The sequence below is a fragment of the Pongo abelii genome, chromosome 18 (genome assembly GCF_028885655.2).
Source record: "Pongo abelii isolate AG06213 chromosome 18, NHGRI_mPonAbe1-v2.0_pri, whole genome shotgun sequence".
Lineage (NCBI taxonomy): Eukaryota > Metazoa > Chordata > Mammalia > Primates > Hominidae > Pongo > Pongo abelii.
The window spans coordinates 56,908,817-56,931,021 of NC_072003.2; the positions used below are offsets into that span (position 1 = coordinate 56,908,817).

At 55.8% G+C, this 22,205-nt stretch overlaps 1 protein-coding gene across 14 annotated transcripts in view; it reads left to right on the forward strand.

The window, feature by feature from the left end:
- The window catches only part of ADGRG1 (adhesion G protein-coupled receptor G1), a 44,400-nt gene that overhangs the window by 20,136 nt on the left and 2,059 nt on the right, over nucleotides 1-22,205 (forward strand). For 4 of the 14 annotated variants that reach the window (NM_001131373.1, XM_054533210.1, XM_054533209.2 and 1 more), the window contains 12 exon segments: nucleotides 9,888-9,986; nucleotides 10,525-10,947; nucleotides 12,437-12,569; nucleotides 13,210-13,357; nucleotides 14,611-14,742; nucleotides 15,088-15,204; nucleotides 15,447-15,492; nucleotides 15,736-15,839; nucleotides 16,595-16,713; nucleotides 18,622-18,908; nucleotides 19,998-20,106; nucleotides 20,927-21,195. In NM_001131373.1, coding sequence (NP_001124845.1) covers nucleotides 9,923-9,986; nucleotides 10,525-10,947; nucleotides 12,437-12,569; nucleotides 13,210-13,357; nucleotides 14,611-14,742; nucleotides 15,088-15,204; nucleotides 15,447-15,492; nucleotides 15,736-15,839; nucleotides 16,595-16,713; nucleotides 18,622-18,908; nucleotides 19,998-20,106; nucleotides 20,927-21,195 — 1,951 coding nt within the window. In that variant the 5' untranslated portion in view covers nucleotides 9,888-9,922. 14 annotated transcript variants of the gene reach the window in all.

The window sequence follows — 22,205 nt, forward strand, 5'->3', positions numbered from 1 at the left end:
GCCCCCTGATTTGGGCCCTTGGGAGGATGGCGTCCAGCTGAACCCATGGAAACACATTGTTGGAAGCTTTCTTTACTGTGACTTTTCAAGAGATGCGCTTTCTAAGAGTCAGGTAAGTTCAGGAGGGAAATAGGCTTCGAGATGAACAGCGTGTGTCCTGGAGCCAGCCCTGGGTTCGCATCCAACCTTCATTACTTGCTAGCTGTGTGACCTCGGGCAGGTAACTTGACCTCCCTGGGCCTCGCTGGCCTTATTTGTTGAGTAGGTGTGATGGTACTTGTCTCAAGGGTTTTGAGGAGGCTTAAACGCGTGAACATGTGTAAAAACCTCACAGTCCTGTCTTGCATTTTCAAAGAGCTTAATGAACATAGTTGTGTCACTGGAGGTGGTGAGCACCCTGCCTGTCGGGTGTGCAACCCCTGATGGTCAGTGATGCTGTGCTGTGTGCTCAGGAGCTGGGATGGAACTCAGTGCTTCTACTTCCCTTCCCTGGACGGGGCCCAGGGACAGCCAGGCTCAGGCCCCCAGCCTTGGTAGGGGAGAACTTTGTTCTACTCAGCCTACTTAGTAGGGGAGGGTGCTCTCGGCCCCTCAGCCAGCGATCCAGGACCTCGAGGAGGGGGAGGAGAAAAGAAAGGGAGGGTTGGTGCCCAGCCTGGGAATGCTAAGTGTCCTGCGCTCCAAAGATGGGAGTTTGCCAGACCTGGGGTAGCTGAACTGCTAAGCAAGGAGGGAGGTGACTGGGCTGACCTTGCGGGCCTGGCCTTGGGCAACGTGGGAACACAGATGGGGAAGGGGAACCTCAGCCAGACAGCTGAGGTCTGGCTGTGGTTTGAGAGGGAAGACAGTCTGGAGGGAGCAGGGGAGACGGCTCAGCATCCTCTTTGTCCCTTGCTGCCAGCTCGGAGGTAAGCTCTGTTCTTACCTGTAGGCATCCTGAAGCCTGCGGGAGCCTGGAGGGCCCTGGCTCCAGAGAAGGCAGTCAGGGGACAAACATCAGAGTTGCCCACTTGACAGAGGAGAAAATGAGGCCCAGAGAAGGGACAGGCTGGCCTCAAGATTCCAGTTGGCTGCAGAGCTTGTCTGAACCTTATGCCCCTAACTCCTGCCACCCCTGCTCTAGGCATGTACATTCCCTGGGCAGGTACTGACTGGTGTGTGCCCTGGCGCCCAGGGGGCTGGCCTCAGCTGCTCCTTGGAGATGGCCAGGTGGAGACTTGGCCATGAACCTCTACCTGGCTGCAGACCACTCCAGGAGCATAAGCTGAACAGGCCTGGCACCAGAGTCTTCGGACTGCTGGCTCTTTGGCTCTTTGAGGTCCCTTCAAGACAGGTTGGTGTCCCCAGTGCCTTCCTAATCCCTGTTTCTCCTTTAGGTTCTAAGTCTCTTCAATCAATTCTAAAAGTCCTTTTTTTTTTTTTTCTTTTTTGAGACAGAGTCTTGCTCTGTCACCCAGGCTGGAGTGCAGTGGTGTGATCTTGGCTCATTGTAACCTCCACCTCCCGGGTTCAAGTGATTCTCATGCCTCAGCCTCCCAAGTAGCTGGGATTACAGGCGTGTGCCACCATGCCCAGTAATTTTGTTTGTTTGTTTGTTTAGAGATAGGGTTTCACTGTGTTGGCCAGACTGGTCTCGAATTCCTGGCCTCAAATGATCTGCCCACCTTGGCTTCCCAAAGTGCTGGGATTACAGGCCTGAGTCGCCATGCCTGGCCTCCAAAATTCTTCTTTTCTTTTTTTGTTAATTTGTATTTAGAGACAAGGTCTCACTCTGTCACCCAGGCTTGAGTACTGTGGCACGATCATAGCTCACTGCAGCCTCAAACTCCTGGGCTCAAGCAATCCTCTTGCCTCAGCCTCCCAAGTAGCTGGTACTACAGGCAAGCACTGCTACCCCTGGCTTCAATTCCAAAATTCTAAGAGGCTTTGATTCTCATATCCTAAAACTCTTGCATCCTCATATTCTTTCTCTCTCTTTTCCTGAGTGTCTTAGCTGCTTGAGATGAAGTCACAGGCCCAGCTGGCCACGGCCAACTTTAATGGAATGGCACACCTGGGACAGGCCTGGCAGTGCCCTTTTCCCCACGAGCTGGTGCTGCCGGCCGAAGGGAGGTGGGATAGGCCTGAATATACCCCAGGCTCACCAGGGACCTCTTTCCTGGAAGTGTCAGGGATGATGATGAGTGGCCCTGGGGAACGTCTAAGTGTCTCCTCTAGCTCATCTCATGCTAGCTAATGACCTTTGGGACAGCTCAAAGGGGAAGGGAGGGGAGGGGGCTGGAGGTGCCGGCAGGCTTCTGTGTGGCGTCAAGATTTCTGAGAGCTTTTTTCCATGTTGATAACAGTTGTCCATGCAAAAAAGGCTCTACCTTCATGTTGGGCTGCGAAACTGCCCAACCAAGCTTTATGGGTTTCTTTCCTGCAGCACTTATCAGAGCCTTTGATATGCTAATATACAACAGAAAGTATGGCCCACAAGCATTTCTCTAATCTGGGGACTAGTGCTCCCTGAAAGTGCTTTGGCAAGTTACCTCATGGTAAAGATGGGGAGACTGAGTCCCAGAGAAGAGAAAGAACTCAGAAGACCACAATGGCTAAAAGTTTGGGCTTGGAGGTTAGGCGGACCTGAGTTTGAGTCCCAGCTTGGCTGCTTATTTGCTGTGTGATCTTGGGCATTACTTAACCTCTTTGGGCTTCAGTTTCCCTATCTTTAAAGTGGGGACACTGATAGCATTTGCTTCATCAAGTTGCTGTGAGGATTGCATGATTCACGGGCTCTGCTCATAGGGTTACTGTGAGGATTGAACAATTAATTTTTTGCCAAGTGCTTTGCAGATGCCAGCGGCTAATTGAGCAGTTGGTGAGTGGAAGCCGTGATCCTCCCTCTCCTCTTAGAATCTCCCTGGATTCCAGGGCCCTTTTCACTGCACCAGATAAGACCCCTGTTTAGTCCCACTCATCATCTGGTGTCCTGCCAGGCATGGGGACTGGAAGGATGTGGAGGCCTGAGGCCAGGGCACTGGGACTCTCACAGACGTGTCACAAGGTTGTCATCACAGGGAGGAGGACCAGTGTGTGCAAAGGCTTGGAGGTGGGAGCATCCAAGGCCAGGCTCCTTCCTGGCTGGATGACTATATGTTGGCTTCTCTGAGGCCTCTTAAGCAAATGCCCAGTTCCACATACAGGAGGCAGCAGGGCAGCCGGCTTTGGACAACTGACTCTCTGGGAGGACTCAGAGTCCCTTCCCATGAGTGGGTCCTTCCCTCTCAGGCTGGCAGGAAGTGCCCCAACTTCTCCCCTTTGTCAGTCTTCCCACAGGGTGTGTCTGGGCAGGCAGAGGGTGTTGTGGCCCAAGCACTTGGTTGGACCAGAAGCCACGCGGACAGTGAGGCCTGAGCTGGCGGTGTTGGGGGTGGGGGGTGTCCAACAGGTCTGGTGTAAGAGTATGAGCCTCGCCCTGGGCAATGATCAGGCCAGGCCTGGGCACCTGCCAGCCTCCGAGGCAGGCAGCTTGCTTCATTTTATTCTCCTTTATTGTAGGAAAATTCCTGAAAACTGAAGTCACTCTGCTTCTGCCAGTGATCCTGGAACACCCCTCTTGGGGAGCTCTCTGTGGTCACCTAGCTTGGACTTCAGTCAGCCACTTGGGGAGTGGGAATAGGGGAGGGGAGTGGGAATGGGGGAGGAGAGTGCTTCTGCCTTTGCAAGCTGTTATCCCAGGACCCATGGGTGTGGCTGAGGGTTGGGGGGACTGGGCTGGGAGTGGGGCGTAGCCCTGAGTGCCACCTGGGTCTGACAGGGGTGTCTACTTTGAGCTGTTGGGTACATGCTATTTCCAAGTAAGATTTACTTTTATAAAAAAAGTTAGGAAACCGTTGGAGGGAGGGTCCTCCCAGACGCCACTCCACCCACCATGGAGGAAACACCTGCAAGAGCCCTCCTCTTCGCACTGTGCCCCACCCTCCCTGTCCCCTCCCCAGCTTTGAAGTCTGTTCCTCTGCGGAGCTCCCAGCCTTCTCTTGCTTTCTCCTCCTGGCCTCATGCATCCCTATGTATGCACGGGCACACGCACTCATGCACACACACTCATGCACACACACATGCACACTCATGCACGGGCACACACACTCATCACACACTCATGCACAGGCACACTCATGCACCCACATGGACACTTATGCATGGGCGCACACACTGATCACACACTCATGCACGGGCACACACCCATGCACACTCACATATGCACATTCATGCATGGGCACACACTCATCACACACTCCTCACACACTCCTGCACACGCACACACTCATGCACAGGCACACACTGATATCACACTCATGCACGGGCACACACACCCATGCACACACACATATATGCACACTCATGCATGGGCACACACACACACACACACACACTGATCACACACCCATGCACACGCACATATGCACACTCATGCATGGGCACACACACTGATCACACACTCATGCACGGGCACACACTGATCACACACTCATGCACGGGCACACACCCATGCACACACACATGCACACTCATGCATGGGCACACACACACACGCATCACTCCTACACACTCATGCACACGCACACACTCATGCACGGACACACACACATGCACACTCATGCACGGGCACACACTCATCACACACTCATGCACACGCACACACACCCATGCACACCCACATGCCTGCGTAACTCGCAGGAGTTCATCCTCACCCTGCCCCCCGACCCGCTGGGCCAAATCCTTGCTTCCAAAGGCTCAGCAGCTCAGTGTTGTGCCCCAGCAGCCCACAGCCCACAGGAGAGCAGCTGTGGACGGGAGGGGAGCTGGGGCAGTGGAAGTTGAGCTGGGGGGCCTTCCCCTCTGCCTCTCCCAGTGAGGGCCCATTTGAGGGGAAGGCCTCCAGGTGGGCAAGACTAGGCTGGAACCTGGAGATTGCCTCCGGGGCTCCCTCGTTCCTCCCTCCTTGACTCCCTTCCCACCCCACCACCCCCAACCTGATGCCTGCCCTTCTCCTGATGTCTTTCAGGAGGCCCCTTCCAGGGCCCCGCTAAATGCTGGGGGAGCCACAGAGGAGCCTGATGGGTCTGCGTCATAGGGCAGGGAAGAGATGGTGCTGGAACGCAGGCTGCCCTGGCCCCGAGTCCAGGCCCTGCCGTCTAGCAGCTGAGGGATGCGGGGCCAGTCCCTCCGCTCTCTGACCATCTCTAAACCACGGCTGCTGGTGCCTTTCCCTGCTTCATAAGCCCGTGGTTCCCAAGCCTGCAGTGTGTCCATCAAAGGGATGCTTGTTAAAGCCAAGCTCCCAAGCCCACCCCATCAGACCCTCTGTGGGCCGGGACTGTGAATCTGCATTTCAGCTCACTCCCAGAGGGAGGTCTGACCCACCGGCAGGCTTGGGAGCCTCTGATGTGAGCGCCTATGGCAATGGGGGGGCGTGTTGTGTTGAGGGTGGGTTGTGGGCCAGCAGGAACATGCGTTAATTTTGGCAAGGAATGGACGGGTAGGTGAGGCTTCATGGGGAGGACTTGTCTTAGCTCGTCTCAAAGATGAGCGGAATGTCACGGGGCTAGGTGCTATCCAAGACAAAGGGACAGCAAGGGGCAAAGGTCTTGGGGTGGGATGCCTGTGCTCGGGGGCGGGCAGTGGCCACTGTGTGTAAAGGGAAGAAGGAAGCAGTGGATGGCCAGGTTCGTGAGTCTTCCCGGCAGGAGACAGCAGAGAGGCGCCTGCCCGGGAAGGGTTAATCCCAGAGACGTCCAGGTCCTGTCCACTCAACTTCCACCTCCATCCTCCGAGGAAATGGGTTTTCCAGGAGCTTGGCCTGGGCAGCGGTGACTCGTGGCTCCACACGGAAGTGACTCAGGCCCCCTGAAGGAAAGTGAGCCGTGGGTCCCCCCTGCCCACTGTGCAGAGGGGCAGGGCTGAGCCAGGTCTGGAGCTGGAGCCCTGGGGGTGGGGTGGGGGATGGGCTGGTGGTGGGGTGGGGTCTCAGCTCAGACAAACCCTGGCCATCTTTCACTCTGCTGGATATTTGGGGAACCCCATGATGTGGCCCCCATTGTGTCAGACTGGACTGGCCTGTTCTGTCCTGTGTGTGTTTACGGAAGGTCTGAGGTCAAGGACGGCTGCTCTGGAAGCTGGGGGTGGTGGGGGCTTCCCTGGGCCTCAGCCCCAGCACCCTCTATCCCAGGCTGGATTCTCTGTGCTACTCTCCATTCTCCTCTCCTTCCCTTTGGGAGGATTCTAAAGCCGGGGAGTTGGGAAGGATGTACATCTCTGGGGCCTTTACTAATGCCAGCTCTACAAGGAGGGGGAGACTTGGCACCATGCCCGTGTGATCTCAGAACACACAGCCTTCCCCAGCCTCAGTGTTCACACCTGTAAAATGGTAGCAGTGAGACCCATATCACAGGGTGGTTCTGAGGGTTTGGTGTGATAACGTGGATGTCACCACTAACATTATCATTGTGGGGGTGTTGCTAGAATGCCCCCTGCTCAGCTACTCCCTCTGTCTCTGTGTGAGCCGAGGCAAGGCCCTTGCCTGTGGGGCCGTGGTTGGTACTGAGCGCCTGATGGCTGAGGCCCTGTAGCACTGGGGTTCTGCGGCTCCAGAGGCAGAGATGGGTCAGGTCCCAGGGGTCTGTGCGGAGACTCATGCTACATCCCTGTGCCTGGGTGGGTGGGTGGGCAGGTGGCAGGTGTGTGTGCGTGGGGCAGACCTGGAGGGGTGGCATAGGCAGGGATGAAGGAGGGGTGCTAAGCGGACAAGCGTGACAGTGTCCCCCTGCCCAATCTGCGTGGCAACTTTCTTGTCCCCAGCCCAGCTCTCCTGCCCCAGCGGGCTTCTGGAGGAGGGAAGTTTTCTGGGTGGGGTTTAAACTTCCATTGCACTCTCCTGGAAAGGAAGCTTCATGCTCTAAGAATTTCCCCTCAAGGTGCTCTGGTGGGTGAGCTGGCTGCTGGGGGCTGTACCGGAAGAAGGGGAAACAGGGAGGAGGGGCCTGTGACAGGCCCAGGGAGCTGAGTTAGGGGCAGGCATGAGCTGTTTAGAAAGTACAGAGATACTTAGCTGAGACTCATGGCACCTGCCTCTAAGCCGTTTACAGGTATCAATTCATTTAATTCTCACAATGACCTTTGAGGTGAGATTGACTTCTTTATTCTTCTTTACAAGTGAGGAAAGCAAGGCCCAGAGAGGGTGAGTAACTAGCCCAAGGACACACAGCTAGTGAGGGAGTCAGGATTTGAACCCAGGCAGTCTGGCTCTAGAGTCTACCCCATGGGTTAAAGGAAGCCAGGCAGCCCCTCCCCCTCAAGCCTCAAGCATGTTGATGGAGCCAGAGCTGTCCACCTTGGAGTAGCTGTTCAAACAGCTGAGGTGGAGTGGGGATGACTCAGGAAGTGGCGGGGACAGTTGGTCCCTTTTGTGTGTTTGGATTTCTTCCATGGAACCCCATGTTGTCACTTCACTTGTTTCCTTCCAATGATGGGGAGCTCACTACCTGTACTCCCCTCCTTTACTCTCAAGGGCCAATCCAGGAGTGCTGAAGTGACACAGTGGTTCTGCTTTGTCCTTCAGCCATGCCTACTGACAGTGAAGGCTCACTTTGAAGGTCAGTAAGCCAGAGAGTTGCATGGATTCTGGCCAGTTCCTTCCTTGCTTGCTATGTGACCTCAAGAGGTCACTGGCCCTCTTTGGGCCTTGGATCCAAATTCTCCAAATGATTTGTCAGCTTCGAGTTTACAGGTAGGGAGTGGTGGTAGCAGTGAGGGGCTGCTTGGAGGAAGTGGCATTTGGACTGACAATCAGAGGGGGACAGCAACAGAGACTGACAGGAAGCAGAAGGAAAGAAGGGGTCTGGAAGGGACATGTCCCTGTCCCCGGATGTTGGGTTTCCTTCCGCTGGTCAGAGGTGGCAGGAGGCAGTTTTAAAAGGAATCAAAATGCTTACAAATCACAACCTGGGAAATGGTGTCCTTCCCTAAAACACTTTCACATCCTTCTTCTCAAAGGGCCCTGTGATGCCACCAGGGCAAGATGATGAGCCTATTTGACCTACGACTGAACTGACAAGGCCTGAGAAATTGGGGTTCCATTCCACATGGTGGGACGCAGGGGATTGGCTCTCAATCGAAGGGTTTATTCGATTGAGAATAAATCCAGATTTATTTGAGGGAGGACTGGCCCAGGAAGGAGACATTGAGCTCCTGCCTGGGACACCCCTCCTTTTAATGCTGCTCTCAATGATTCGGTTCAAAAGCCACCTCTTCCTGAAAGTCCTCCTTGGTTTCTCCTAAACTCAGACTCCACGTGTGTTCTCCAGCTTGTGGCCGATGACTGCCTCTGTCACTGTGGCCAGCTGCCGCGCCACACAGGGTGAGGTTCTGTCTGTGTCTGTGAGCATCCAGCTCTGCCACAGGGCCAGCTGGCCATAGGGAGGGCCAAGCCTTCTGCCAACTCTACAAGTGCCAGGGCCACAGGTTCCCTGCCAGGCACTACAGTCCTGACCAGGCAGGGAAAGCCCCTGGCCTCGGGAGCATTTTTGGGCAAGTCATTTAACCCCATGGGCCTCAGGTTCTCCATCTGTGCAATGGATCAACAGCAGTGCCCACTTCAGAGGGTTGGAGTGAGAATCAATGCAGATGCAGGGGTGGGACGGGTCAACACAGAGGCTGGCAGATAGTAGCCGCTCAGCTAATAGAGAGCTTAGGGGGTCAAATTTGCTCCATCCTTGCCAGGGTGGGGCAATACCGAGTCCTTGTCCCCAGCAGAAACCGTGGTCCCTTTGCTGTTCCAGATGCTCCGGACCCTGGGTACTGGCTCCCCCTGGCGGTCATGATAGGAAGCGCCCTTCCCTTCTGGCTCCTGTAGAGGGCGTCGCGGATGCATTGATCCTTTAGTTCCTTCACTGTCCATCCCCACAGCCAGGGCCTGCCCACAGAGATGGATCAGGTGCTCCCTGGCTGACCAAGGAGGAGGGAATACACCGTCTCCTACTACCTGGAGGAGGCTAGTGGGGGTGGGGAGGGGCTTTGGCCAGTGGTGGGAACCAAAGGAGGCTGGGACTGACTCTGGAGGGAGTTGAGGAGGGCTTCCTGGAGGAGGTGTCCTCTGAGCTAGGTCTCAGGAATGATGATAGGGAGGTAGCTGGGGAGAACTCTGGGAGCCCCCTTTTTTCTGTGTTCCCTCCGGGCCTGGAGGGGCAAGGTGGTGACGGTTCCAGGTAGAACCCTCACGCCAGATTCTAGACAAGATAATCCCGTCCCTCTGGGTTCAGGACGGAGGTACTATGATTACCCGATTTTGAGTGACTTACACAAGGTCCTGCAGCGGGCAAAAGGTGGAACTGAAACTGGAACTCAGCTGGACTCTGGACAGCCACCCCCACCTTTTTTTTTTTTTTTTTTTAAAGCAGGGTCTCACTCTGTCACCCAGGCTGGAGTGCAGTGGTGCAGTTATAGCTCACTGCAGCCTCGACCTCCTGGGCTCAAGTGATCCTTCCACGTCAGCCTGCCTAGTAGCTGGGACCACAGGCATACACTGCCACGCCTGGCTAATTTTGTTTATTTATTGTAGAGATAGGGTCTCACTGTGTTGCCCAGGCTGGTCTGAAGTCCTGTGCTCAAGCGATCCTCCTTTCTCAGCCTCCCAAAGTGCTGGGATTACAGACATGAGCCACCGCCCCCGGCCTCACTGCCTCTTGATGATCAGCTTCTGGCTGCTCTGGGGAGGTCCATGGGCTGTTTCCACACTTGCCTCCCCACCTCACCTCCCACATCCATGCCACACTGGGCTCCTCTTCTGCAGGGCAAGCCCAACCACCACACAGTCCACACTCCCAGCTAACACTCCTGGCCTCTTCCAGGTGGTAACTTCCAAGAGTGACTCCGTGGGAGGAAAATGACTGCCCAGTCGCTGCTGCAGATGACGCTGTTCCTGCTGAGTCTGCTCTTCCTGGTCCAAGGCAGGTCTTCCCAGGGGTGCCCTGGGCTGTTGGAACTTACGTTAAAATGCCCCTGTGCCTAGGGTGGCTGCCAGCACACATGCTAACTCCTTTAGGCAGGTACAGCTCAGCTAGTGGAGGGTACCTTGGAGAAAAGCAAAAGATACTCCTTCCTTCTGGCAGGTGCAGCCCAGCAGTGCACAGCTTAGGGTATGGAACATGGATGGGGTACTGGCCCCACTCACCTTTGCAGCCAGAGCATTCTTGTGCGGTGTACCACCTGCACAACCGTCTGTGGCAGCCATGGCCTCATTAAATACTTCATTGCTGTTAAAAATATGTTTTGCCTTTGAAATTACTATTCGTTTTCAGTTTCCTCTTTTTATAGTTTGATGCTGATAAGTTTTGAGTGGGAAAGACTAACACATTTTTGTAGACCCTGGAATGTGTGTGAGTCTCAGGCTCCAGGTTCACGTGTACTCAGCCTAGGTCCTGTCCCCTTCCATGCATCTGGTCAGCCCCTGCCACGGGGTCCCATCTGCAGCCTCTGCCTCCTCAGGTGCCCACGGCAGGAGCCACAGGGAAGACTTTCGCTTCTGCAGCCAGCGGAACCAGACACACAAGAGCAGCCTCCACTACAAAGCCACGCAAGACCTGCGCATCTCCATCGAGAACTCCGAGGAGGCCCTCACAGTCCATGCCCCCTTCCCTGCGGCCCACCCTGCTTCTCGATCCTTCCCTGACCCCAGGGGCCTCTACCACTTCTGCCTCTACTGGAACCGACATGCTGGGAGATTGCATCTTCTCTATGGCAAGCATGACTTCTTGCTGAGTGACAACGCCTCTAGCCTCCTCTGCTTCCAGCACCGGGAGGAGAGCCTGGCCCAGGGCCCCCTGCTGTTCGCCACTTCTGTCACCTCCTGGTGGAGCCCTCAGAACATCAGCCTGCCCAGTGCCGCCAACTTCACCTTCTCCTTCCACAGTAAGGCAACTTCTAGGCAGAGGAAACAACTGGGCAGTGGTCTGGAGGCAGGCAAGGCAAAACGCAAAGTGAACTGGGCTCGCAATGTCAGATCATGAAGCCTGGGCTTTGCTCACAGGCACTTGGGAGCCAATGAAGGTGTCTGAGGAGGGGAGGAGTGTGATCCAAGCGCTAGGATTACAGGCATGAACCACTGTGCTCGGCCCCACTGTCCCTTGATGGTTACTCTGTGGGCAGGCGGGGGTGAGGATGGAGGGGCAAGGGCCCGTCCTGAGGCTGCAGAGAAGGTCTTGGTGAAGGAAGATGAGGTCTGAACAGGGTGAGAGAGCAGAGACTGGAAAGGGACTGAAGATCACGAGCCCCGGGAAGAATTCTTCCTCAGCATCAGTGTAAACTGTTTATTTCCTTTCACAGAGGAAGAAACTGGGGCACAAAGAGGCCGCCCAAAGCTGCACAGCTAGCCAATGGGAGAGCCAGGATTTGAACCCAGCAGCTGACTGGAGTGGGGTGGGGGTGAGGGGCGGAGCATGAGAGGTCAAAGGTCAGGAAAGCAGTGGGGCTGACTCTGAGGTCCAGAAGCTGCATCTTCCCCCTTGAGTGTGACAGGTACCATGTGGCCACTGCCATTCAGCACCTCAAGTTTGAGGCAGGGCTTTCAGGGGTGGGGGGCACAGCACTTTGACTGTGTTAGTGTACCAGGCTAATGATTATGTTCAGTGCAACAGGCAGGCCCAGGCCAGTCAGTGGTGGGGGGTTCCCCACACCCCAGGCTGGGATTCTGCCCCACAACCTGGGAGGATTTAGGGCAAAGTTGGTCCTAGTTTCAAATTGGCATTCTGAAGACCAGACTGAGCCTGGTCTTGTTTGGCCTGTAGAGAGTTTTTAAAAAACACGGACCAGGGATTTCAAATCACCTGAAACCCAGGCTTTCTGGGTTATGCATTCAAAAGATGGGACTACCCAGGGCCTGCCTTCCTCAGTGGCACAGAAAGTATACCCTCCAACCCCCACTGTCTGTCTTCGTCATCTGAGTCCCAGGTAATCCCTGGAAACACCTTAGTCGGCCGCCTTTGGGTGCAGGCTACCTGGGCAGAGGGGCCCGAGCCTGGAGTCAGGGAGGCTGGTGGGTGTGGAGTCCCAGGAATCACCACCAAGCCCCCCACATCCCTCCTAAGGAGGCCTGGCTGGGCCCTCCCTGCTCCGTGCGTGTAGCCGAAGGCGTCTGCTGAGGGTGCTGAGCAAGGCACATCCCACCCCATCCCGCTGGGGCTGGAGTTGCTGGCGGGTTCTGTAAGACACAGCCCCCACGGGTTGGCCTCATTTGAGTGGCCTTGGCAGAGTCCACTCCACTTCTTGAAGCCTCAGTTTCCCCTTTGTAAAGTAAAGATCAAGGCATTCAGAGTCATGTCAGGGTGGCAGGGGGCAGAATGGGAAGGTCCTGGGACCTGAATCGGCAGCCTCGGCGGGGGCCTGTCCACCCCTCCCCCAGGTCCTTCCCACACAGCTGCTCACAATGCCTCGGTGGACATGTGCGAGCTCAAAAGGGACCTCCAGCTGCTCAGCCAGTTCCTGAAGCATCCCCAGAAGGCCTCAAGGAGGCCCTCGGCTGCCCCCGCCAGCCAGTAAGTGTGGCACCTGGGGCGGTGAGGGGAGGCAGGAAGGCGTCAGAGATCTGGACCTGGGCAGGGCAGGGACCTGGAGTGGGCGCCACTGCGAGGCCTTCCCTGGGACTGGAATGCTTCTTTGATTTTTCTTTCCGCCTTCTGGGAGTCAACACATGCCCCCCACGCTGAGCTCTCTCCTGTCTGAGTCAGTAACCAACATCACATCCACCATCCCAAGCCCTCCTCCCCCTCATGAAGAAGGGACGGGTGGTCCATGGTACAGCCCAGCAGACCAAGGCTCAGAGACGGCAGAGCCGCTCCAAGGCCACAGAGTGGGTTGGCACAGGCGGAGCTGGGCCCGAAGCCACGGTGCTGAGTCCCAGGACAGCCCCCACCACCCCATCGCTCTCCTTTCCCGTGGCTCCCAGGTCCCGGCCTCCTCTGTCTGACCCCACCCCCAGCTCATTCTTTCTCTCCCACACTCAGCTGCCTGCTTTTCTCTTTTGTCCGCTCTCCACTCTCTCCTGCCCACCGCACACCTCTCTCTGCCTCTGCCTCTTCCCTGTGTCTCTGTCTGAGTCTGTCCTCCTCCTGCCTCGGTCTCCCTGCTGGCCCGGCCCCCTCCCCACCATCACCACCGCTTTCTCCTCCCTGCCAGGCAGTTGCAGAGCCTGGAGTCGAAGCTGACCTCTGTGAGATTCATGGGGGACACGGTGTCCTTCGAGGAGGACCGGATCAACGCCACGGTGTGGAAGCTCCAGCCCACAGCCGGCCTCCAGGACCTGCACATCCACTCCCGGCAGGAGGTCAGGGGCAGGCCTGGGCAGGAAGCAGATGCGGGCTGGGCCGGGGCCAGCAGGAGGTGGGAGCTGTGAGCACTCCCTGAAGCTCAGTGCCCCCGCAGCCTCTCCCTGGGGCCTCCCGAGAAGGTTCCAGGCCCGAGGATAGCCATCCTAAGTCAGTAGCTCAACCGTGGGATTGAGGACCGTGCGTGGGCACAGCGGCAGGGTCTGCTTCCTATACCAGTCTCCTGGGGCCACCCGTGTGAATAGAAGACCAGCCCCTAAATGCCTGTCCATGCACTCCACCTGTTTTTTTTTTCGAGACAGGGTCTTGCTCTGTCACCCAGGCTGGAGTACAGTGGGGTAATCGTATCTCACTGCAGCCTCAAACTCCTGGTCTCAAGCGATTCTTCCACTTCAGCCTGTGAGCAGCTGGGACTACAGGCTTGCCACCACACCTGGCTTAAAAAAATTCTTTACAAGGCCATGTGCAGTGGCTCACATCTGTAATCCCAGCACTTTGAGAGGCCGAGGCAGGCGGATCACTTGAGGTCAGGAGTTCGAGACCAGCCTGGCCAACATGGTGAAACCCTGTCTCTACTAAAAATATAAAAATTAGCTGGGCATGGTAGTACATGCCTGTAATTCCAGCTACTCGGGAAGCTGAGGCAGGAGAATCACTTGAACCCGGGAGGTGGAGGTTGCTGTGAGCCAAGATCATGCCACTGCACTACAGCTTGGGCAACAGAGCGAGACTCTGTCTCAAAAAACATTTTTTATTTTTGTAAAGACAAGGTCTTGCTATGTTGTCCAGGTTGGTCTTGACCTCCTGGATTCAAGCAGTCCTCTCACCCTGGCCTCTCAAAGTGCTGGGATTACAGGCATGAGCCGCTGCACCCAGCCACACCCCCGTCTTGAGACTGCCCCCTGAGTGGCTCTGGTTAGCTGGGAACCACCCACACTGCCCACATGGCCACCCGCAACTTGGCTGCTATAGGCAGAGCTGGCATCTGAAGCCCCAGACAACAGAACACCATGTGGTTCTCCCAGGGCTATTTGCCCTGGAGTCCTGGATTCTAACCACGAGACTCCCCAGCCAGAGCTGGTAGCAAGGAAGGGAGGGATGAGGAGGGCTGTCATGAGTCAGGCTTGACTTCCTGAAGAAATGGGCTTAGAAGTGGCAGTGTCCAGGAACGGATGGGTGTGTGTGTGTGCTGGGGTCGGGGGCACGGATCTGGGGGTCCGCATTTGGCTGAGCCCTAAAGGGACCTCTGCAGGAGGAGCAGAGCGAGATCTTGGAGTACTCGGTGCTGCTGCCTCGAACACTCTTCCAGAGGACGAAAGGCCGGAGAGGGGAGGCTGAGAAGAGACTCCTCCTGGTGGACTTCAGCAGCCAAGCCCTGTTCCAGGTATGGGGTCCTCACCCTCATGCCTCCCAGGGGGAAGCAGTTTTTTTCTGACAGAGGTGGAAAGAAGGCATGCAGATGAGCTCCTTCCTCTGGGAGTCAAAGCCTTTCCTTGTAAAGTTACAAATTGCACTGCAATGTGCAAATCTCCCTGTGAGAGGGCTAAGCAATGTTCTTCTTACTATAGTGTAAATGACTACATGGGCAAAATTGGTTCCTGAGGGAGACGCAGCATCTCAAGGCAATGTGCTGGGAGAGGGTTATCTAGAGAGGGTAAGGGGCTTCTGGGCCCTTCTTCTCAGTCCTGATCTGCCTCCCTACTCTCTTCCTCCAACCCCATGTATCTAGGACAAGAATGCCAGCCAAGTCCTGGGTGAGAAGGTCTTGGGGATTGTGGTGCAGAACACCAAAGTAGCCAACCTCACAGAGCCCGTGGTGCTCACCTTCCAGCACCAGCTACAGCCGGTGAGTGGGGGCCAGCCATCGAGGGGACAAGCACCCCTCGGCCATGTGGCCCTTTCCTCTCCCTCCCTCCAGACTCATTTGCCTTTATAATGAAACGATTGCCTGATCGAGAGCTCCAGCCAGTCAGGTCCAAATGGGGCGGGTGGTGGCTTGACTGTGTTCTAGACTTCCTCTGCCTGGCCCGTAAAGTTGGCGGGGTGGGGGGCTGTCACAGAAACCACTCTCCTTTCTTGTCCCTACAGAAGAATGTGACTCTGCAATGTGTGTTCTGGGTTGAAGACCCCACATGTGAGTATGCAGGGGTCTCTGGGCTGGACAAGTCTCTGGAAGAGAAATAGAGTCCTGGGGGGGTGGGGGAGGTGGGGTTAATCACCGAGGGCTTCCTGGAGAAAGGAGGACTTTGAAGAGAGAGCGATGGCAGGCTACGAGTAGGCCAGGTGGAAGAATGACACAGTCGTGCTTTTGGGGGTGGACACAGTGGGGTCCTGGAGGACTGGACTTGATTGGAGCCCCGTGCTGTCCCCTCCTCAGTGAGCAGCCCGGGGCATTGGAGCAGTGCTGGGTGTGAGACCGTCAGGAGAGAAACCCAAACATCCTGCTTCTGCAACCACTTGACCTACTTTGCAGTGCTGATGGTGAGGGTCCCCACTCTCACCTCGCAGCCACACCCCAGGCCGTGTGCTTGTTCTGTGCAAGCACTTTTCATATATTAAGTCATTTATTCCTCATAACAGCTCTCCAAGGTAGCTTCTATTGTTGTCCCATTTTATAGATGAGGAAATGGAGGCTCAGAGAGGTTAAGCAATTTACCCGTGGCCACACAGCTAGTCAGTGAAGGAGCTGGTTCATAAAGCCCCTGCTCTTTATTCCCAAATTTTGGTGTGTGCAAAAATGCAGATTCCTGGCCCTCACCTAGGGTTCTGATTTGGCAGTGCTGGGGCCAAGAGTGTTTCTAATGAGGCCCCTGAGGTGGCCTCCAGTGCCCCCAAGACCTCAGAATTCATGCTCCCAGGACTGTAGGATTCTGCCTGTGGGTATCCACCTGGGGCTTGAACACCCCTGGGTGTGGGAATCTCATTCCCTCACAGGAAACCTATTCCCACGTTAAATGTTATAGAATAATAATCAATGCCAGGACAGAATAGGGGTTCTCTCATGAAGGGTTCTTGGCCTCTGTGAGTCAGGAAGCCGCTTGAGAATGTGGTCAAATCTAAAGATGCCCCCACTCCAGAAAAATGCACTCATGGGACCACATTCTGCTCAGTTGGGAGAGGGGGTTCTTAGGCTTCCGAGGCCCACCAGGGACCCCAGGTTAGCCCCTCCCGCAGGGCAAGCCTCCAGGTTGGGTGGGGGACACAGAGGCCAGCTCTCTCCTGTCTCCTGGGGCCAGGTCTCCTCGGTGGAGGTGGACGCTGTGCACAAGCACTACCTGAGTCTCCTCTCCTACGTGGGCTGTGTCATCTCTGCCCTGGCCTGCGTTGTCACCATTGCCGCCTACCTCTGCTCCAGGTGAGGCCTGAAAGGGGTGGGACAGGGGAGGGGACCCTCCATTGCACACACCTCCACCAGGGCGCCGCACACATCTCCGGTCATGGCCCGCCCGCATGACCTGGAACTGTGTGTGTGGTTAGGGGAGATGTTGGGGGTATAGCATGCTGACCCCTGGGGGCCACGTCTCCTCCTCAGATCAGTGGTGTTTGGATAACATAGCATTTACAAATTTTAGCTGTCAACATTTTATTTATTTATTTTTATTTTTATTTTATTATTATTTTTTTTTTGAGACAGAGCCTTGCTCTGTCGCCCAGGCTGGAGTGTAGTAGCATGATCTCGGCTCACTGCAACCTCTGCCTCCTGGGTTCGAGTGATTCTTGTGCCTCAGCCTCCTGAGTAGTTGGGACTACTGGCGCCTGCCACCACACCCGGCTAATCTGTATATTTTTAGTAGAGACGGGGTTTCACCATGTTGCTCAGGCTGGTCTCGAACTCCTGACCTCAAGTGATCCACCCACCTCAGCCCCCCGAAGCGCTGGGATTACAGGCATGAGTCACTGCACCAGGCTAATTGTCAACATTTAAAATTGAAAGAGTCCACCTAAGACTCTGTTTCTTTCCTGGAGTAAGACAGGAAAGCAAAATAAAAAATTTAAAAAAGGAAAGAATCTTCATTTCCGCCTTTGAATAAGCAGATTTGTGGGAGCACTGGGTGGACAAAATAATATCACAGCGGTAATGATCATACTTAACGTGTGTCAGACTTCCCACGTGCCATGCACTGTTCTAAGTGTTTTACATGTGTGAACTCAATTCATCCTCACAACAGCCCTATGAAGGAACACTCAGAGAGGGTAAGTGACTTGCCTGAGGTCACACAGCAAGGAAGTGGCAGAGGTCAGATTGTCAGTGCTTGGCTTGGCCTAAATTGGGGTCCACTTGCCCTCAGCGCTGAACCCATTTGGGTAGAGGAGAGGCACCCTCAGTTCTCACTGTCCCCAGCCACGAGGAAGGAGAGGAAAGTGAAGCTGTATTTATGCGTGTGCACAAGCACGTGTGTGCATATATGACTGTCATGTGTGTGCACAGCTGTGTACCTGGGGAGCTAAGTAGGTGATGGTGATGAGGAAGGACAGCTGGGTGATGAGATGGGCTCGGCGGAAGGCTGGGGGTGGAGGCAGAAGTCCTCAACACTCAGCTGCTCACAAACATGCCCAAGGACACAGCACAGGAACCCTTAGGAACTGAGCACCTTATCTGTGTCAGATGCTTTGTGTCAGTGTAACTGTCACCCCAACCCTTTGAGGGCACCATCCTCCCACTTCACAGATGGGCAAACTGAGAGTCTCAAGGGGAAGGGACCAGCTCAAGGTGGTGCCATGAGTTAGGGGCAGGGCAGGGTGGGACTCCAGGATGGTGACACCGGGGCCTGCATGTTCTGCGGCACCCTCTAGGGCCATGTAGAATCCTGGAGTGGGGGTGGGGTGGGGTGTGCACACATTGACTTGCAAACCTCAGACAGACCGATGCGCGCAGCCCACACTCAGACCCACAGGTGCACAGTCGTGCAGACAGACGGGCAGACACAGAATGTGGATGGCATGGATTCTCCAACATGGTGAAAATGCCAGAGTGTTTCCTCTGTGACTTTGAGAGTATCTGGTTTATTATTGTGTTTGTCTTCCTTGCTCTGCCTGGCTGAGGCTTCTGTTCAACGTGCACGTGGTGCCTGAGTCTGTGGGTGCTGGGCACACAGTAGGTGCACAGGCGGATGTGGGGAGCAGTTTGGCTGCAGCCGCAGGAATAGGATAGGGGCCATGTATGATTGCATGTGTGTGTCCGGGTAGGGGGGCAGTCTGGGAGGGCTTCCTGGAGGAGATGTGGGCACACTCCCCTCTCTACCTTCCCACACTGGCCCACCAGGGTGCCCCTGCCGTGCAGGAGGAAACCTCGGGACTACACCATCAAGGTGCACATGAACCTGCTGCTGGCCGTCTTCCTGCTGGACATGAGCTTCCTGCTCAGCGAGCCGGTGGCCCTGACAGGCTCTGAGGCCGGCTGCCGAGCCGGTGCCATCTTCCTGCACTTCTCCCTGCTCGCCTGCCTTTCCTGGATGGGCCTCGAGGGCTACAACCTCTACCGACTTGTGGTGGAGGTCTTCGGCACCTATGTACCTGGCTACCTGCTCAAGCTGAGCACCATGGGCTGGGGTAAGTGGTTGGGGAGGCGGGGTGCCTCAGACCTGCCTCTCGCACTTAGCTCTGGCAAAACCCAGGCACCTGGTTCTGCCTCTCCACCCATCTCTCTGACTTCCCTCCTGGCCTCCTTCACTCATCCTCAGGCGTCCTTCACCTTGGCTGAATCAAGGTCCCCTTTAGGAAGAAGCGGTGAGCCCTGTCCCCAAGAAACACTTCCAAATTCTCCACATCACTCACTCCATTGCAAAGGGGATTTACGAGCAGGGCCACCATGTGTGAACGTGCAGGTTGTGCACTGCTCAAAGGCACCCAGTTCAGAGATCAGAGGGGCTGAAATCCAGCCCCACTCCACTCATTTAATTCACTCTGGCTGGCAGTGGCCCTGCCTCAGGATCCCCCTGGACCTTGGGTAACAGATTCCCTGTGACTTTGGCATTCTGTTCTTGGCCAATGACTGTTCGATTCACCTGTGGCCCAGCCCTCTTATGTCAGACCTACGGCCCAGGGGCTCATGATGCCACAAGTCTGTTTGGACATTGCACAGACCCCCCAACCTCCGCATGCCCCGACTCCAGCTTGCTGCTCTTCGTGGGTTTGCCATTGGGCCCCTTCTTTGTCCATTCCCCCATTTGCATGAAATTCCTTTGGAGGTATCTCTGTGTCAGGACTTTGTGTTTGGAGGTGGGCAGCCCCTTCTAGGGAGCTTCTAATCTCCACCGAATAGGCGAGGTCAAAGCCCAGTGCAGATGTCCCCTGATGGCAGAACTCTTGCTGTCCCTCCTAAGCTGTCTGCTCCTCCCATCTCCCCTGTGACATCCAGCCCTGCAGCAAAGACCCACAGGCCTGTCTCCCAGGCGCCCCCAGGGTGACGAAGGGCAGGGCTGAGGTTGGAGGAGAGTGCTTCCCCTCATAGGAAACCCATACTGGAATGGGGAAGGGGAGGGTCCAAACTTGGGGGAACTTCCTCACCAGATGGGGCTGGGTGGGCTTCAGGAGCCCACACTTCAGAGGGGCCCTTGCCCTCCAGACTCCCTGAGGCCAGCAGGGAAGGGGCAGGCCTCAGAGAGCGGGAAGTGGAGCAACATGCATTGCCATCCTCAGGCTTCCCCATCTTTCTCGTGACGCTGGTGGCCCTGGTGGATGTGGACAACTATGGCCCCATCATCTTGGCTGTGCATAGGACTCCAGAGAGCGTCATCTACCCTTCCATGTGAGTGGCTGTGTGCAGTGGGGGCAAGAGGTGGGTCTCTGGGCACAGAGGCCAGAGTGCAGCCCGGGCCCACATCATGCTGGCCAGGGGACACCTGGGTTCCAGTCTCCTCGAGGAACTGGCCTGGCAGTGGCTGGAGCACTGGTCTAAGAGTCATGGAGGGTGAGAAAAGGCCTGGATCTACCACTCACTCGCCAGGTGACCTTGCACAGGCCCCGGCCCTTCTCTGAGCCTCGGTTTCCTCGTGCATGAATGGGGGTATGGGTTGGAGCAGATGAGCCTCACCACATTCCTCAGCAGCACCTCTCTGTCTCCCCATGCAGATGGGAAGACAGAGGCTCAGGGAGGGAAGAGATCCGCTCTTGGCCACACTGAGGGCTTGTCTGCTGTTCGAAGGCAGAGGATGAGTGGGGTTGAAGTCCTGTCCTTCTCTACTCACCCGATTCACCCAGTCTGGCAGTGGCCGTGCCTGTGGATCCCCTGAACCCAAACTGGAAGCCAGGGTTCCTGAGCTCCAGGCTGGGAAGGAATCTTTCCCATTGGCTTAGTGGGTTTGAAATTTTCAGCTCTTTACATTGTGACCCAGTGATTTCTGCCTCACTTTTGTACCATCTATATTATTACTTACTTAATATTTTCCTTTAAACAGTCTGACTTGTTAACTCAAATGTATTTTTAAAATTACATCAACACTGTAAATAGAAAACAAGCAGCACTTGCTGTAAACAGTGGATAATCCTGAAAACAAACGTGACAACCACAGCCCAGGAAATGCTGCCCGTGCTGGCCACACACTGAGCCCTCCTGCCCTTGCCCGCAGGTGCTGGATCCGGGACTCCCTGGTCAGCTACGTCACCAACCTGGGCCTCTTCAGCCTGGTGTTTCTGTTCAACATGGCCATGCTAGGCACCATGGTGGTGCAGATCCTGCGGCTGCGTCCCCACACCCAGAAGTGGTCGCATGTGCTGACACTGCTGGGCCTCAGCCTGGTCCTTGGCCTGCCCTGGGCCTTGATCTTCTTCTCCTTTGCTTCTGGCACCTTCCAGCTTGTCGTCCTCTACCTTTTCAGCATCATCACCTCCTTCCAAGGTAAGGAGAAGACCTGTCCCTTGGCCCAGGCAGGGTATCTACACATGGAGCAAGAGGCAGGGAAGAGATCACCCAGGGAACCTGAAGACTTCCCTTCTCTGGGCCTCAGTCATCCCATTCATAAAATGGGGACATCCAGGCCACAGTCGACAAATCTTGATTGAGCACCTACTATGTGCAGGCCCTGTGTTAAGCCACAGGGCTATGGCTGAGCTGGTTGGGTGTGGGCCTTGTTCTCGTGGAACTCAGCTCTAGTGGGGAAGACTGAGCATCAGCAGGCAAGCGTGTAGCCATCAAAGGTGGTCCCAGATAGTAGGGATGTCGTCGTGAGCACGTGCTGCACAGGGCCTAGGCTGGGGTGGGGGACACCCTAAGAAGGGTGGCCAGGGAGGCCTCTCTGGATGGGAGACGTGTGAAGACAAGAGAAGGATCCCCCCCATGGAGAGATGGGGGGCCTCCCTACTCCAGGTGTGGTCCACAGACCAGCAGCAGCAGGGCTGTTAGGAGCTTTTTGGAAACGCAGCCTCTGGGCCACCCGGGCCCTGCCACATCAGAATCTGCATTTTCACAAATGCCCGAGGGGTCACGTGCACATGATATGATCAGGAGCCGTGGTCTAGGGGAAGGAAGCTCCAGGCGGAGGGAGAGGCAAGAGCAAAGATCCTGAGGTTGGAGCCGGTTGTGTGTAGGAAGGACAGTAAGGGAGAGTGTGGCCAGATGGCAGCGGTCAGGGGCAGAGGGGTGGGATCCCAGGGCAGGGTCGTGAGAGCTCTGGCTTGATGCCAACAGGGTCCCTTTCTGTGCATGTACCTGTGTGTGTACATTCAGGTGCACACACACGCATGCACACCCCTCTGTTCCTGGCCGTGCAGAATGGAAGGGGGTTGTATGGCCAGGCCCAGGGGCTCTCATGGGGGTCAAGGCCAGCCTCCCATACAGGGTCACCCTAGAATGGGAGTTGGGAGTTGGGAGTTGGTGGTGGGAGATGGTACCAAATTTCGGTTATTTAA